At 34.9% G+C, this 14,773-nt stretch overlaps 1 protein-coding gene across 3 annotated transcripts in view; it reads right to left on the bottom strand.

The window, feature by feature from the left end:
• Nucleotides 1-13,435, bottom strand: part of LOC134250093 (uncharacterized) — a 44,378-nt gene extending 30,943 nt beyond the window's left edge. For all 3 annotated transcript variants that reach the window (XM_062732443.1, XM_062732445.1, XM_062732444.1), the window contains exons 1-2: nt 13,200-13,435; nt 807-1,391 (exon numbers count right to left, since the gene is read on the bottom strand). In XM_062732443.1, the coding sequence (XP_062588427.1) occupies nt 807-1,388 (582 nt within the window). In that variant the 5' untranslated portion in view covers nt 1,389-1,391; nt 13,200-13,435. The remainder of the gene's footprint in view (nt 1-806; nt 1,392-13,199) is intronic.
• Nucleotides 13,436-14,773: the final 1,338 nt, after the last annotated feature.

Here is a 14,773-nt window from a genome sequence, read left to right as displayed (position 1 = left end):
TTTCACATGTAAAACGTAACATATCCTTTAATATAGCAGGACATGTTTGTAATCAATGTCATGGATGAAACAAGAAAAAATGGGAATTAAACATAACCATGCATCATCTTCATGTTACTATAGTCCTGCTGGACACGTTATTACAGCTGACCTAAATATAATTAATAACAAGAAAACATTGATGTAACCATCAATTGTCGCCCGTGAAAATATGTTCAGTCTATGTTCCTAATGATAATGATTAGACTTGATTACTCATTTTGTAAACTTTAAAAAAATTTTACAGCAAGTACGGTGCCTTTGATTAAAAAAATAACTTCACATTAGATTTCCCAACTTAATATCCGGAATAACATATAAGATCAATTTTAACATTGGCCGCAGCAAACAGGATTGAAAAGATGCTGCTAAATCGAAACATTGTTGCGCTATAAAAATATATGTAAGTTTCATGATTGAATCACGTTCATTGCTGCCAAATTTTAAGTGAAGTTTGTGATCAAAGATATAAAATCTGCAATTTTTGAAGAATTTTTTGATACATGGTATGGTTTTGAAATTTACGTAGCATTTGTGTGACGTTTTGGCAACATTTTACATCCGTGATCAGATAGACCTGATCGTGTAAAATATATCAGCACTTGATTTCTGAAGATATCAATGTTTATTTTTGACGAATTTACTAGGCCATATTTTGTTCTTATTACATAGCACACCTGTACATGTACTTCATGCTTGCTTTCAGACCTCAGTATTGCTGTCTTCAGTTCTGAATTGATTGCTTTCACCATTTCATGCTGACTTACCATTTTAGTCTTTTCTATCGGATTATCTTCAGTTTCAGTTTCCCCTCTGATCGTCAGTTTTTGAATAAGATTAAGCTGATCCAGGTACTTCTTTCCAGTGAAGGTTTCCAATCTTGTGCAGATATCTGACATTGTTGACCAGGTGTCATTGAATTCTGCTTCAGGTGTGGAGGCTGAGCTCACATTTGCTGTCAAATTGTTTCGGATTGACCTAATTCTCTCGATATCATCTCCCACGGTCACTTCTCCTGCTGCAGGTTCTTCTCCCCATTTTCCTTTTGTTGGTTTGGGGATCATTTTGCAAATGTTTCTTATCAATGTGTATGTTAATGAAATGTTAAAGTTTTTATATCCCGAATGTGTAGCATCTATCAAGAGTTGTTCTTGTTCAGGGCCCAATCTTTTATATACTGATGATGCTTTCACTTTGCTGAAAATTACGGAAGGGGGAACCTCCATCTCTAGTATATCTCTGTATGCCTGATTTAACACATCGTTTGTTGCCATTCCAAGTTTGGCAAATCTAGATCGGTCTCCCAGGTCCTGTCCAGAGGCCATTGGAGTGATGGAATCAGTCGCCATTCTCTGAAAAAAAAAACTCTTTCAGTTAATATGAACATGGTGAATAGGACAGTTTGAAATTGCCAATAACAAAAACATATGTACCTGTAACCCTAGTCCATAAAGCGGACTGGAATCGAAAAAGCCTTTTAAAATGTGATAGCAACTTTCAAAAACCACTGTTTACTTCAAATTAGAACCACACCAAAAAAGGAGAATCAGCAATAAAGAAGTAACAAGGTTGGATCCTAATTTTTAAAGCCTTAAACTTTTTTGTCAAGTACATCCTTAGTTTCTATACACATAGCTTAATTAACAAGAGGCCCACGGGCCTTATAGGTCACCTGAGCATTATGCAACAACTTTCCAGTTACAGTGTATTGAATTTGATTCATGTTTTAAGCCAAATGCTAAATTGCATTCACAATTTTAAAAAAGGCACCATTGATCATCATAACAATACACTTAACAGTTGCTTAGCTTGGTTACTGAATACCCATATGCAGGGTAGGGGAACAAAAAGGCACTCCAAGTAATCAGTAATATTCAGCAATAATCAGTAGTGCCCCTTACACAGTGACATAAACCCCTGACCCTAGGTCCAAACATTGCACAAATTTTTAAAAGGCACCCTTAAAATTGCCAATCAAAAAAATAAATAAATGTTTTATAAATACAAAGGAGCAGATTTCAAACAATAAATTCATTTTCAGTTTATAAGCAGAGCCACCCCCCCCCCCCACATCCAACCCCTGACCCTGGGGCCTTAAAATACACAATTCTGCAAGATTAGGGCCCTTGCTCATCATAACTATATAGATAGTTTATCTACTTCATACCCAGAAACAGAGAAAAAATTTAATGAATTTTCACTATATAATCAATAGAACCCCGGCCTAACACCAGTACCCTTGACCCTGGGACCATAAAATTCACAATTTTTGTTGAGGCACTCTTGCTTATCATTACTATGCACTTAGTAAGTTTATTTAATACCTAGGAGCAGAGAAGAAGATTTTCAAAGAATTCATGAATTTTCACCATATAATCATTAGAGCCCCCCCCCCCCAACACCAGAACCCTTGACCCTGGGGCCATAAAATTCACAATTTTGGTAGAGGCACTCTTTCTCATCATAACTATGCACTCAGTTTTTTAATACCTATGAAGAGAGAAGAAGATTTTCAAAGAATTCATGTTTTTTCACTATATAATCAATAGAGCCCCCCCCCCCCCTCTAGAACCCTTGACCCTGGGGCCATAAAATTCACAATTTTGCTAGAGGCACTCTTGCTTATCATAACTATGCACTTAGTCAGTTTATTTAATACCTAGGAGCAGAGAAGAAGATTTTCAAAGAATTTATGTATTTTCACTATATAATCAATAGAGCCCCCCCCCCTCCCCAACACAAGAACCCTTGACCCTGGGGCCATAAAATTCACATTTTTGGTAGAGGCACTCTTGCTCATCATAACTATGCACTAAGTTAGTTTATTTAATACCTAGGAGAAGAGAAGAAGATTTTCAAAGAATTCATGTATTTTCACTATATAATCAATAGCCCCCCCCCCCCCCAACACCAGAACCCTTGACCCTGGGGCCATAAAATTCACAATTTTGGTAGAGGCACTCTTGCTCATCATAACTATGCACTTTTTTATTTTATTTAATACCTAGGAGCAGATAAGAAGATTTTCAAAGAATTCATGTATTTTCACTATATAATCAATAAAGCCCCCCCCCAAACCACAACCCTTGACCCTGGGGCCATAAAATTCACAATTTTGGTAGAGGCACTCTTGCTCATCATAACTATGTACTTAGTTGGTTTATCTTATACCCAGGAGCAGAGAAGAAGATTTTCAAAGAAATAATGCATTTTCACTACCTACTTATTTAGCCCGCCCTAGCACTAGAACCCCTGACCCCAGGGCCATCAATTTCACAATTTTGGTAGAGGACTCAATGCTGATTACAATCATGCACATAGTTTGACTGCTTGATGTCCAGGAGTAAAGAAGAAGATTTTTAAAGATTATTTTTAGTGGTTTTGGCCCCAACCCTCAGGCCCCAGGGGGGCAGGGATCATGAAATTCACAATTTTTGTTCCCCTTCACCCATAGATGCTCTGTGCCAAATTTGGCTGAAATTGGTTCAGTGGTTGCAGAGAAGAAGCTGAAAATGTTCAAATGTTAACACACGACGCACGACGGACGACGACGGACGAAAACGGATAGCAATAGGTCGTCACCTGAGTTTACTCAGGTGACCTAAAAATCAAATCAAAAAATGGAGACAATTTGCTTCTTTTGGCTCTACGATGCTCTACAGTACATCAAATATGACCTTTTTTCCCTGAAATTCTAATGTTTCCCTCCTAAATTCTTATCCAATTAAAGCATGGAACAAAAGAAATTATAAGTCTTTTTAAAATAAGACACTGTATTGTATAATTTTGACTTATAAAAATTTTGCCAAAAACATTAGAGTGAAATTTAGTTACCTTGCCTTTATTGTAGTTAAATGGGGAAAACGTCCCATATACTTGCAATGTAGCAAATCGGAGCGGATCCACTTCGAAACGATTTTGAAGAATTTAAAACGATTTGCACTGGAACTCACTATCAAATTAATCAAATCAAACCTTTTTGTGGATGCATATGCCTTTTATCCCCAAAAAATAATCCATAGAAGGAAGAAAATCCAAAAAATTATCTCATTTTTTTTCTCTTGCTTCAAATTTACCTGCCATATTTACATTCGGGACTCTTTAGAGTGTTGGTAGTAAATGTACAGTAAACAGTCAGGGGCATAACTTAAAAAAGTTATAAAAAAAAAATAACTTAAATAAGTTATTTTTCATTATTTCACACAAATAATTTTTTTTTAAAAAATAACTTAAATAAGTTATTTTTATATCCTACTTGGACATTGATTTCTTGGATATTTCGTGTTTCCTGCCCATTTGCATTGCATTTTGGGATTCCATTATGTAATACTAGATGGAGTTCACTGACTCCAATGGAGAATGGGTGAGGAGGTGGAGATAAACAGCATTTTACTCCTTATTTTGTGGTTTTATCCACATGGTGTATATGTACAACTTTTATCATTAAATAAAAAAAATTCCCCACTTTTCCCAAGACTTTGGACACTTTTCCTGCATTGAGCAAGGTTTATATTTAGTCAAACATTTGTTTTTGTCTTGGTGCACGAGCAAAATCCTTTGGTGCACGGGGTGTGAAGTTAGGGAGGAATGACACAAAATAACTTAAATAAGTTATTTATTTATTGAAGCTATTTTGGAAAAATAACGTGTTTGAGTTATTAAGGTTGGGAAAAAGTAGGTCATAGCAAAGAGAAGTAACTCATTGAGACAAAAAAATAACTCATTTGAGTTATTTTTGAAAATAACTTGTTTAAGTTATGCCCCTGACTGGTAAATGTACTAGTGCGAGTTATCACCCTTGTTTCTTTTGCTACATTATGAATACACGGAACGAATTCTATCGTTAAACCAGGTCCATAGGACATTCATCATTTTAACGATAGAAAATTCTATCTAGAGGTTTTTAAATCAATACAACGAGGGGTGATCAAAAAGTTCGCAAACAACTTGAATAACTTCCATACAAGAAACAATATTTAGTTTTAATGTTGATTATATTTTAAATTATTCATCCCCGATTTTAATGTACATCAACCACCGTTCTGCGCATGCCCAAAACACGTGATATTGGCGGTCACTTGACCCCCTCCGTAGCGTTCTGTCAACAAACGTTGAAAGATTGTTCTGAGTTTTATATTTCTTTCCATGTGAGCTAATTTTTATGACAAGAACAGTTCATTTGTCAGAAATGGTCATATCTTGACAACAGAATGGGTGGATAATAATATCCTTTCCAAAAAAAAGCATGGCGACCATTAAAACACAAATCTTCTATCTCGGAGAAACCTTTATTCAAGGTGGATAGAGAATGAATGCATCCTTATTATCATATCTATTATGTTTAAAATCTAACGTAAACGATATCTTAGGTATTTAAAATTATATCATTGTTCAAATATTCAACTATTTTTGGGAGTTGAACTATGTTCAATCTCCCATGGTCATCACGTATTTAACATGCGCAGTAATTTGTGTTGATTATATAGACCCGAAAGCGAGGCTACTGTGTCGGCTGATTTACTCTGATGATATTCAACAGAAAACATGCATAAACATCCGCCACAAATAGTTCATGTCATTTTCTCATGAATTAGTATAATTTTCATAATTTGAAATGTAAGTAAATGTAATAATGATAAAGTAATCTTTTTTTGAACATTAGATTTCGTTCAAAGTAAAACTGAATTATAAAGAACCTGAAAAGTTTTTCGTAATGGAACTAATTTTTTGTGTGGCGTCATACACTGAAAGAGATACGATCGACAACTCTACACACTAACGGCAAGCGGTAAATTTAGTTGTCCCGACGCACGACAGTCCCGGATTTTTAGCAATTTCTTTTTTACCGGTGCGCAGAATTTATTCAAACTTTTCATGAACATTTCTTGGTTTAAGATAGGATTCTTCTCATATTTCTAATGATTAAAAATTAATGAAATTTTCACAGAATCAAGAAGACAATATCAGAAAGTGATAGTATCAGTAAAATTAAATTTGACCGTTTTATACTAGAGGCAATGTCAGGTCAAGGTCATTATCTTTTTCCTTGACATGAAGAATAAAAAATAACTGTTGCCAATCATGTGATACCTACTTCTATTTCAAATGTTTAATGATTGTTCTTTTTGAATAAAAACTTATTACTATATCGGTCTATAGCATGATATTACCAAATTTACATAAATAATTTAACTTAAGTGTATATTGGCTAATCCGAATTTTCTCTGTTTTTCTTAATTTTTTGTCCCCCGCTTTCGCGGAAGCGAGGGGACATTAAATCTCATTCGTCTGTCCGTCAGTCTGTCTAGCTGTCCGTCTGTCAGTCTGTCCGTCACAAAAACTTTATTCTTGCCCATAACTTTTGATTAAGTGGAGCTATGACTTTCATATTTTACAAGTGTATTTCTTGTGGCAAGACCTTTCTTTGGGTACCACCAAATTTGTCCTTTTGACCTTGACCTTGGAGTTTGACCCATTTTTAAACAAAAATTTAAAACTTTTACTTTGGCCATTACTTTTGAAAAGCAGGTACTAGGACTTTCATATTTCACATATGTATTGTTTGTGGCAAAACCTTTCATTGAATAACAACAACCTTGACCTTTTGACCTTGACCTTGGAGATTTACGTACTTATGAAAAAACTTTAACCTTGACCATAACTTTTGATTAAGTGGAGCTACGACTTTCATATTTTACATGTGTATTTCTTGTGACAAGACCTTTCTTTAGGTACCACCAAATTTGACCTTTTGACCTTGAGCTTGGAGTTTAACCCACTTTTAAACAAAAATTTCAAACTTTTACTTTGGCCATAACTTTTGAAAAGCAGGTACTAGGACATTCATATTTCACATCTGCATTGCTTGTGGCACGACCTTTCATTGGATAACAACAACCTTGACCTTTTGACCTTGACCTTGGAGATTTCCTAACTTATGTAAAAACTTTAACCTTGACCATAACTTTTAAAATTGTGAGGACTAAGGCTTTTGTTCTTCACGTATGTAATCCTTTTGAGAAGACCTTTTAATGGATACCAACAACTTTTACCCTTTGACCTTGACATTGGAGTTTTGACTACTTTTAAAAATACTTTAACTTTGGTCACAACTTTTGAACGGTAGATACTAGGACTTTTATATTTCATATATGTATTCTTTGTGGCAAGTCCTTTCATTAGATATCAACAACTTTGACCTTTTGACCTTGACCTAAAAGATTTGTGTACTTATGAAAAAAATTTAACCTTGACCAAAACTTTTGAACAATAATGGCTGGGGCTTTCATACTTCACATAAGTATTCCTTGTGAGAAAACCTTTCATTGGATATCAACAATTTTGACCCTTTGATCTTGACCTTGGAGTTGACCTACTTTAAAAAAAACTTTTTACTTTGGTCATAACTTTTTAACGGTCAGGATTAGGGTTTTCATCCTTCAAAAAAAATCAACTTCAATGTTACTTTCTAAATAAATGACATATGATAGGATGTTCATAGTACACACAATATGTCATAAAAAATAACATCTCACCCACAAAGACACCGAAAGCGCCAAGCGGGGGACCACAATTCTTTGAATTTGCTTGTTAGGATATATATTCGCCTATAAGTCGGTCCGCATATTAGTCGGTTGGATTCAAGAAGCTTATATTTCAGATGTACTGACTTCATATAATATCATTCTTTTAATAGCTCGCCTGTAAGTCGGACACAGAGCTTTGGACAAGAAATTAACTCCCAAAAAACCGACTTATAGGTGAGTATATTCGGTATATATCCTAAAAAATTAAGAAAAACAGAGAAAATTCAGATCAGCCAATATCCAGTAAAGTTGAATTATTTTTATTATACTTTCATGTTAAATACTAAAATCTGATTGGTTTAGACCCAGGTAACAATCCGTTCGATTACCCTGAGCCTTAGCAACACACGTGACAACGGGTAACACAACGGTAATGCCACATGCGTGGAAATTATGCGCGTACGGTTCACCGTAGAATTCTCAAAACGTCAGTTGCGCGTTTGAAAGAACCGGAATTAACTTGACGTCAATAAAAGCTTGCGTTCGATATAGCTCTCTTGAAAACAACAAACGACAGACGATACATGCTTGCGAGTGTAAGAAACATGCTTGCGAGCCAGAAATAACTAAACTTTATATGATAAATGACTCGAATTCGAGTATCAAACAAACAATAAGGAGATTAGTGAACCAGTGAGTGTGAAATCTTTCTATACATGAACGTAAAGACGATCGACTTTTTTTTTTTTTGCTGACGTCCGTAATCAATAAGACATTCAGTATAATAAAATAAATAGTGCCTGTTTTGGAGGGTAACATTTGAAATTGACACCCCTCGGAAAACCATTGTCAACCTCCGCTGACGCGTCGGTTGTTAATGGTTTTCCTTGGGGTGTCAATTTCAAATGTTACCCTACAAAACAGGCACCATTTATATAATATTAATGAAATATGCATTTTAACCAGCTTTTACATATTTTTATCAATACTGTTTAAAAAATATATACAATTTTTTATGTTGACATACACTTCTGTTTATTTGTGTTTTGAATCTTAAATAATAAGGTGACCAATACATTTTTTGCAATAAATGGAAAGTTTAAAGTAAATTGAATGAAAATGCATTTATTGTACTTTTAACCTATAAAATCGTGAGGGTGGAAATTCCTTAAAATCCACATTTTATCAACATTGATATTATTCCTGCGAAACTGAAATTTTCCTAACACATGGGTAAAGGTGCCAAGGAAAAATATCTTACAAATTTAAAGACTGTGAGTAGTGAATTTTATAAATGATCATCCGCCTCTAATATGAATATAATGGCAGTGTCCGTGTTCTGCAATGGGAAACCCAAAATATGTGTAGGATGGAAAAGTAATAGAAGGTGCACAACGGCAATATGTGATAAAGATTCTATGAAAATTTTGTCCTGTAGTGTAAGAGGAGTTGCGTATCAGAGATGTGCATACCTAAAGCGTTACAAACAGATAAACGAAAATCTAGAATTTAATAAATACCCTCCCGCTTTTCAAGCAGGAAACAGTATAAAAAAGGACTAATGTAGGAAGGCAACAATATGGCCCCTGTATTTTTTTGCTATTCAATGTCTCTAAATGTCTTTCTCAAGATTTTTGCAACTCAAAAAATCTGATACAGTTGTCTGTATTTGATATAATAATATTGTTCACTCACTTAATCTCCCGATCAAAGATTTTACAGTGAAACCTGTCTAATCCGACATGCGCTGGGAGATAAATTTTGTGTCGGAATAGACAGTATGTCGGATTGCACAGTGGTAAAATCAAGGAAAATACTATAATGGAAAAGAAGTTAAATGTCGGAATCCACAGTGTGTCGGATTATTCAGGTTTCGGATTAGACAGTTTTCACTGTAATTAACACCACGTTCAACTCCCACGAGTGCTTTAGGTACTTTGATTCAAAGTGCTAATTGGAGGTCTTTGATTGCAAATTGCTAAATTAAAAATACATATCTTTTCAAACTTGCTTTCACTGGGCAAGATGACAAGTATCATTTTTAACCATCAGCCTTCCTTCACTAAAACGATTTATCCAATCATTAATTGAATTTATAGGAATTAATTTATCTCAATAAACTGTCTACAAATTATTAAATGATACTGTAGAGGGATTTCAAAGATATACAATAAATTGTACAGTCGTTTGTTGAACGAATTCGACTGAGACAACCATTTTTCGTCACAAGTGACCTTAATAGTGACGTCATTTTAACATTGTGACGTCACAAACAAGGAGAGAAACTTTATTCAGCATAAACTATTTATAGAACTTGTGTATGGCTATGTGTGTACTGATTTTCATTCTAATCTGAATTGTGGTTTTCTATATATAGAGATAGTTTGCAAAATTTTTGATCACCCCTCGTACACTGACAAATAAAATTTTCTTTTTAATATTTGAATTTATAGTATGACATCATATTTTTTACATGGGTAAGCATGATGGTAAGGGTGTTGCTAAAACGCGGAACGGAAAACGGAACGGAAAACGGAACGGAACGGAAAACGGAAAATATAATTCAGATTAAATAATCTAAAATACACAAATTTTATCAGAAACGGTAAATTTATGCATATTTAATCCCACATTAGTAAATGCAAGTTGATTATAGTCATGTTAAGTCTCTTATTCACGAAAACCACTGACATAGCAGTGACGAAAGGGGGGGTGTCGGAGAAGAAACAATCAATTTACTAGTACCTGAAAAGAACTGGACAAGCGAAAAAAGAAAACAATTGTTCTATTCGAAAGGGGGGGGGGGTTAAATTTCGACTCAAATTCTTTCAGTACTTATTTTTACACTAACTTAATACGTTAATTTAACAGAAAGTGTTGGGAGTTTCAATGAACGATTCTATAATGAAAACCTTATGTCTGAAAAAAAAACGGGGAGGGGGAGGCAAACATTTGATATCTAAATGAATCATGTTAAATTGGTAAGAGAAATAAACATCTAAAAAAATATCTTAAGATTACTGTTAGAGTACCCCTTTCGGATAAGCACCTCGAGTGCAAACTTGTTAAAAATTTGTATAAAATAGAGCTGCTTTCTATCTATTAAAATCCTGGATAAATAGATAGAGTCATAAATCTTAACTGTGGCAAAATTTATGTATCATCTGTACAGTCAATGAAATTAAAGTGTGTTTGGAGGTGAGGGTTGGGTATGAATGACCCCGTAAACATTTTCAGATTCCCTGTTTTTCGTCTCATATCTGAAAAGTTGCAACTAAAGAAAACAGTTGAACATGTAGCTACAGATCTGTACATAGCTCTCCGAAAAAAATATATTGATAGACCGGAGAGCTACAGAGCCACCCATTGAAAAAAAACTGTATATTTATTGCGCACAAAAAAAGTGCGCTCGGTTTTTGATTAATTCTTCCAAATTCTTACCTCAATTGCAAAAAAAGGGAAGATCTTAAACATTCCTTTCTCCTCTATCACCTCAGTACCCCCTTGCTTGTCGTAAAAGGCGACTAAATGGGGCAGTCCTTCGGATGAGACCGTATAAACCGAGGCCCCGTGTCACAGCAGGTGTGGCACGATAAAGATCCCTCCCTGCTCAATGGCCCTGAGTGCCGAGCATAGGCCCAAATTTGCAGCCCTTCACCGGCAATGGTGACGTCTCCATATCAGTGAAATATTCTGGAGAGGGACGTTAAACAGTATTCAATCAATCAATCTCCTCTATCAAGTACTCTCATAGTTGACATCTGAACGAAGCATATTGGACCGAATTATATTTGAAACCAAAATGGCAGTATACATAAGCGAAATGTTCTATGATTACAATATCAGGGTTAGGAGGACAATTAACAACAATTATGAGGAATGCCATGTTTGGTTGTGGAAACAGCGAAAAAATATGCTCGGAACACAGGTTAGTAATCATGGTAATGTTTTTGTCACAGTTTAAAAACATGGAGAAATAAATCGAGAACCGAGCGCACTTTTTGTGCGCAATAAATATATACAGTTTTTTCAATGGGTGGAACTGTAGCTCTCCGGTCTATCAATATGTTTTTTTTTTTCGGAGAGAACAGATCTGCAGCTATTGAACATGCTGTTAAATTCATTTGTTAAATTCATTTGAAAGAACTTTTTTCTTATGTTCATATTTTAATTTCTCAATATGCATTGATATCTTGTCACTGATTTAGAGGGACCAAGACCCACCCCCCCCCCTTAACCTATTTTTGGAGACAAAATATACATGAAATTTATTACATCAATTTTTGTGTTGCTGAGGGCACCTATTCCGACCCCAAACTGCCCCCTCCCCCTTTCAAGATTCCTGGATACGCCACTGCATGAATAATCTGAATGTCAAAACGGGTGCATTTTTTTGTGTTTTTTTTTTGTCTTTACCATAGGAGTCGGAACCGGGGGGGGGGGGGGGGGTGGCGCAAGGGGGGCTTAGCCCCCCCCCCCACTTTTATTCCACTTTCATTCCAAACATATACTAGTATCTAGTATAGATATTGAACATTGCTTTGTAGTTTTTGCCCCCCCCACTTTCCACAGACACGTCGCAATATAGGTTAAAAATTGTGAAAGTGATGGTGTTTGGGAAAAAAAAATTGCCATTGAAGTTCGAACCTCCAACCCCCCCCCCCCCCCCCCCCCCAACGAAATAGGATTTCCGTGTTTGGGAAAGGTTCATCATATCCTCTTTTTTTTGTGCTTGTCAGGTTTTCCTGAAGGTATATATTTTTTTACACCTAGCCCCCCCCCCCCCCTTCTTTCAATTTGCTTCCGACGCCAATGTTTACAGAAACATGTATGTACATACTAGCAGTTTTTTCCTTCCGCCTATTCATATTTTTCGTTTATGAATGAGCTTTCTTAAAAAAATTAATTTGAACGAAACCTTCAGATGGATACCCTGGATTTTTAGTCTAGTAAGTATATATCTCACAGACTATATTAATTTATTGACCATCCCATGTACATGTGCCAGTTCTGAGGGGTGCATCAGGTTAATGAATATATCGTATTTTACTATAATTTTTCATTAGAGGTGCCTTTTATATAATGAATATTGCTTTTTATGTGTGATTTATATCAAATCTAGGTTATTTGCTTGACATTAATTTTCCGTTTTCCGTTCCGTTCCGTTTTCCGTTCCGCGTTTTAGCAACACCCTGATGGTAAAGGTGTTTTCAAACATTCATAACTTAATCAATAGCCTATATAATCAAGAAACCTTTTTACTAATTTAAAATTGTCTCAAATTACCCGACACATGCAAGTAAAGTTTTACACCTGTGTATTAAATCATACTCTGTCACTAAAAGACTATGTTAGTATGTAACTAATAATTCCCCGCACGTATAGTGATCAGGAGACAGATGACCACAAGGCACAGGTAGACTGGCTATCAATCAATGTTTTCATGCCTGTACAGAATAAACCTGCTGAGCCCTAGCCTGGAATTTAACACTCGGTAGAAAAAAATCTCTGCCTTTCAAAAATTTAAGTGTCGTGAAAATGTGATTTGTCAGATTGTCTCTCAATTATGAGCAAAAGGTGTACAAGACAAAATATGAACAGTAAAATCTAAAATAACGAGTCTATCCAAATTACCTGATGTCTTATTGCGTCATGATTTCCTCAATGGATCTGTAAATGTATTATAGACCTTCCCATCCTCAGATCTTTGATTAAAATGGCTTCCTGCTCAAAACGAAAATAGGGAATTTCCGATTTTGATAAAAATTCGAGCGACAGGAAGTCAGCTCTAAGACAGGCGCGGATCCAGATTTTTTTCCAGGGGGGTCCACCCCAGTCAAAAAAACATCCAACCCAGAAATTTCTTAACAAGTGAATAAAAATTTTTTTTTAGGTAATTCCCCAAACGTGAAAATCCTACTTCGTTGGGAAAGGGGGGGGGGGGGGGGGCTCTCGTTCAGAGTTAATGCCATGCAATGACTTTTACATTCCAAATTCACATAGAAGTGCGTTTTCAAGGGGGGGGGGGATATAATGCCCTGATAGTATAATGCCCTGATTGACCTGATTACACATATACACTGAAATAAATAGTTTTTATGTGCACAAACAATATTATTTTTATTGAAAATTATTAATAATATCATGTTCTATTAGAATCATGAAGAAAATGCAAAATAAAGTTATTTTTATTACGCCCTAAGTTTTATTTGATAGATAAAATTGACATGGGTATAACTTTGAATAAAAAAAAAGAAGAAGAAAACTGCGCGGTTAAACTTGCCATTTATATTGTAAAAAAATCATTTATATTGTATAAACTTCCATTTGCATTCTATATTTTTCATTTGCATTCTATAATGTTTCATTTACTGCATTTTCCACAAACCCTTGATAGCTAAGAAACAAACAATTAAAATCAGAGAACCGGTATTTAAATTGATATTTTAATTGTCAATTCTGCATTTAAACATACAATTATTTACACTATAGAATACACCAAAAACGTCCATACAAAATTTCAAAATTGAATTAAAATGACATCTATTGCAGACAGGGTTTACTATAAATAAGGCGTGTGTTTATTGCAGAGTATATTTCCTATATATATAATGTTCAAAATGAAATGGTTTATGAAATATGGACCCAGTTATACTGAAAGTAAGTTTATATTAGTTCTGTTACCAGTATGATTACTAAGCTAAAAATATTGTAAAATATCAGATGCATGCAATAAGCCCAACTTCAAATATTCCCTTTAATTCTAAATTAACACAGATTCTCGAATTTATTAGGAAACTGGTATAATTTAACATTTATTTTTAGCTTTTACAGTGATGGATATGGGGAGATTCTTTCACTTTATTTTTTTCACCTGTGAACAAGATGTGTTTATGAAACACTATGCGCCAAGCAACAAATTTCAAAAAATCTATTTTTAGCATATTGGTCACAGTCAGGGTCAAAAGGTCATTGACCTTGGTGTCGTTTGAAAGAACCTAATTGGTAGAGACAAACAGATAAACAGACAAATAGACAGGACAAAAACAATATACGCCCTGGATCTATCGATCCGGGCGCATAAAAATTATAACCCATGGTATCAATAGACAATGATATAATTTTGAAAAATAAAAAAAAGCTGTTTGCCTTATAGATGAGTGGTGCTTATTTACTAAAATACATGTACAGATAGTGAAATTGTGTAA

Source organism: Saccostrea cucullata, unplaced genomic scaffold (assembly GCF_032062105.1).
Source record: "Saccostrea cucullata isolate Sc308-1 unplaced genomic scaffold, CSIRO_AGI_Scuc_v1 ctg3875, whole genome shotgun sequence".
Taxonomy (NCBI): Eukaryota; Metazoa; Mollusca; class Bivalvia; order Ostreida; family Ostreidae; genus Saccostrea; species Saccostrea cuccullata.
The sequence above is the reverse complement of the archived record's forward strand: the minus strand, read 5'-3'. Positions and strand labels throughout refer to the sequence as shown.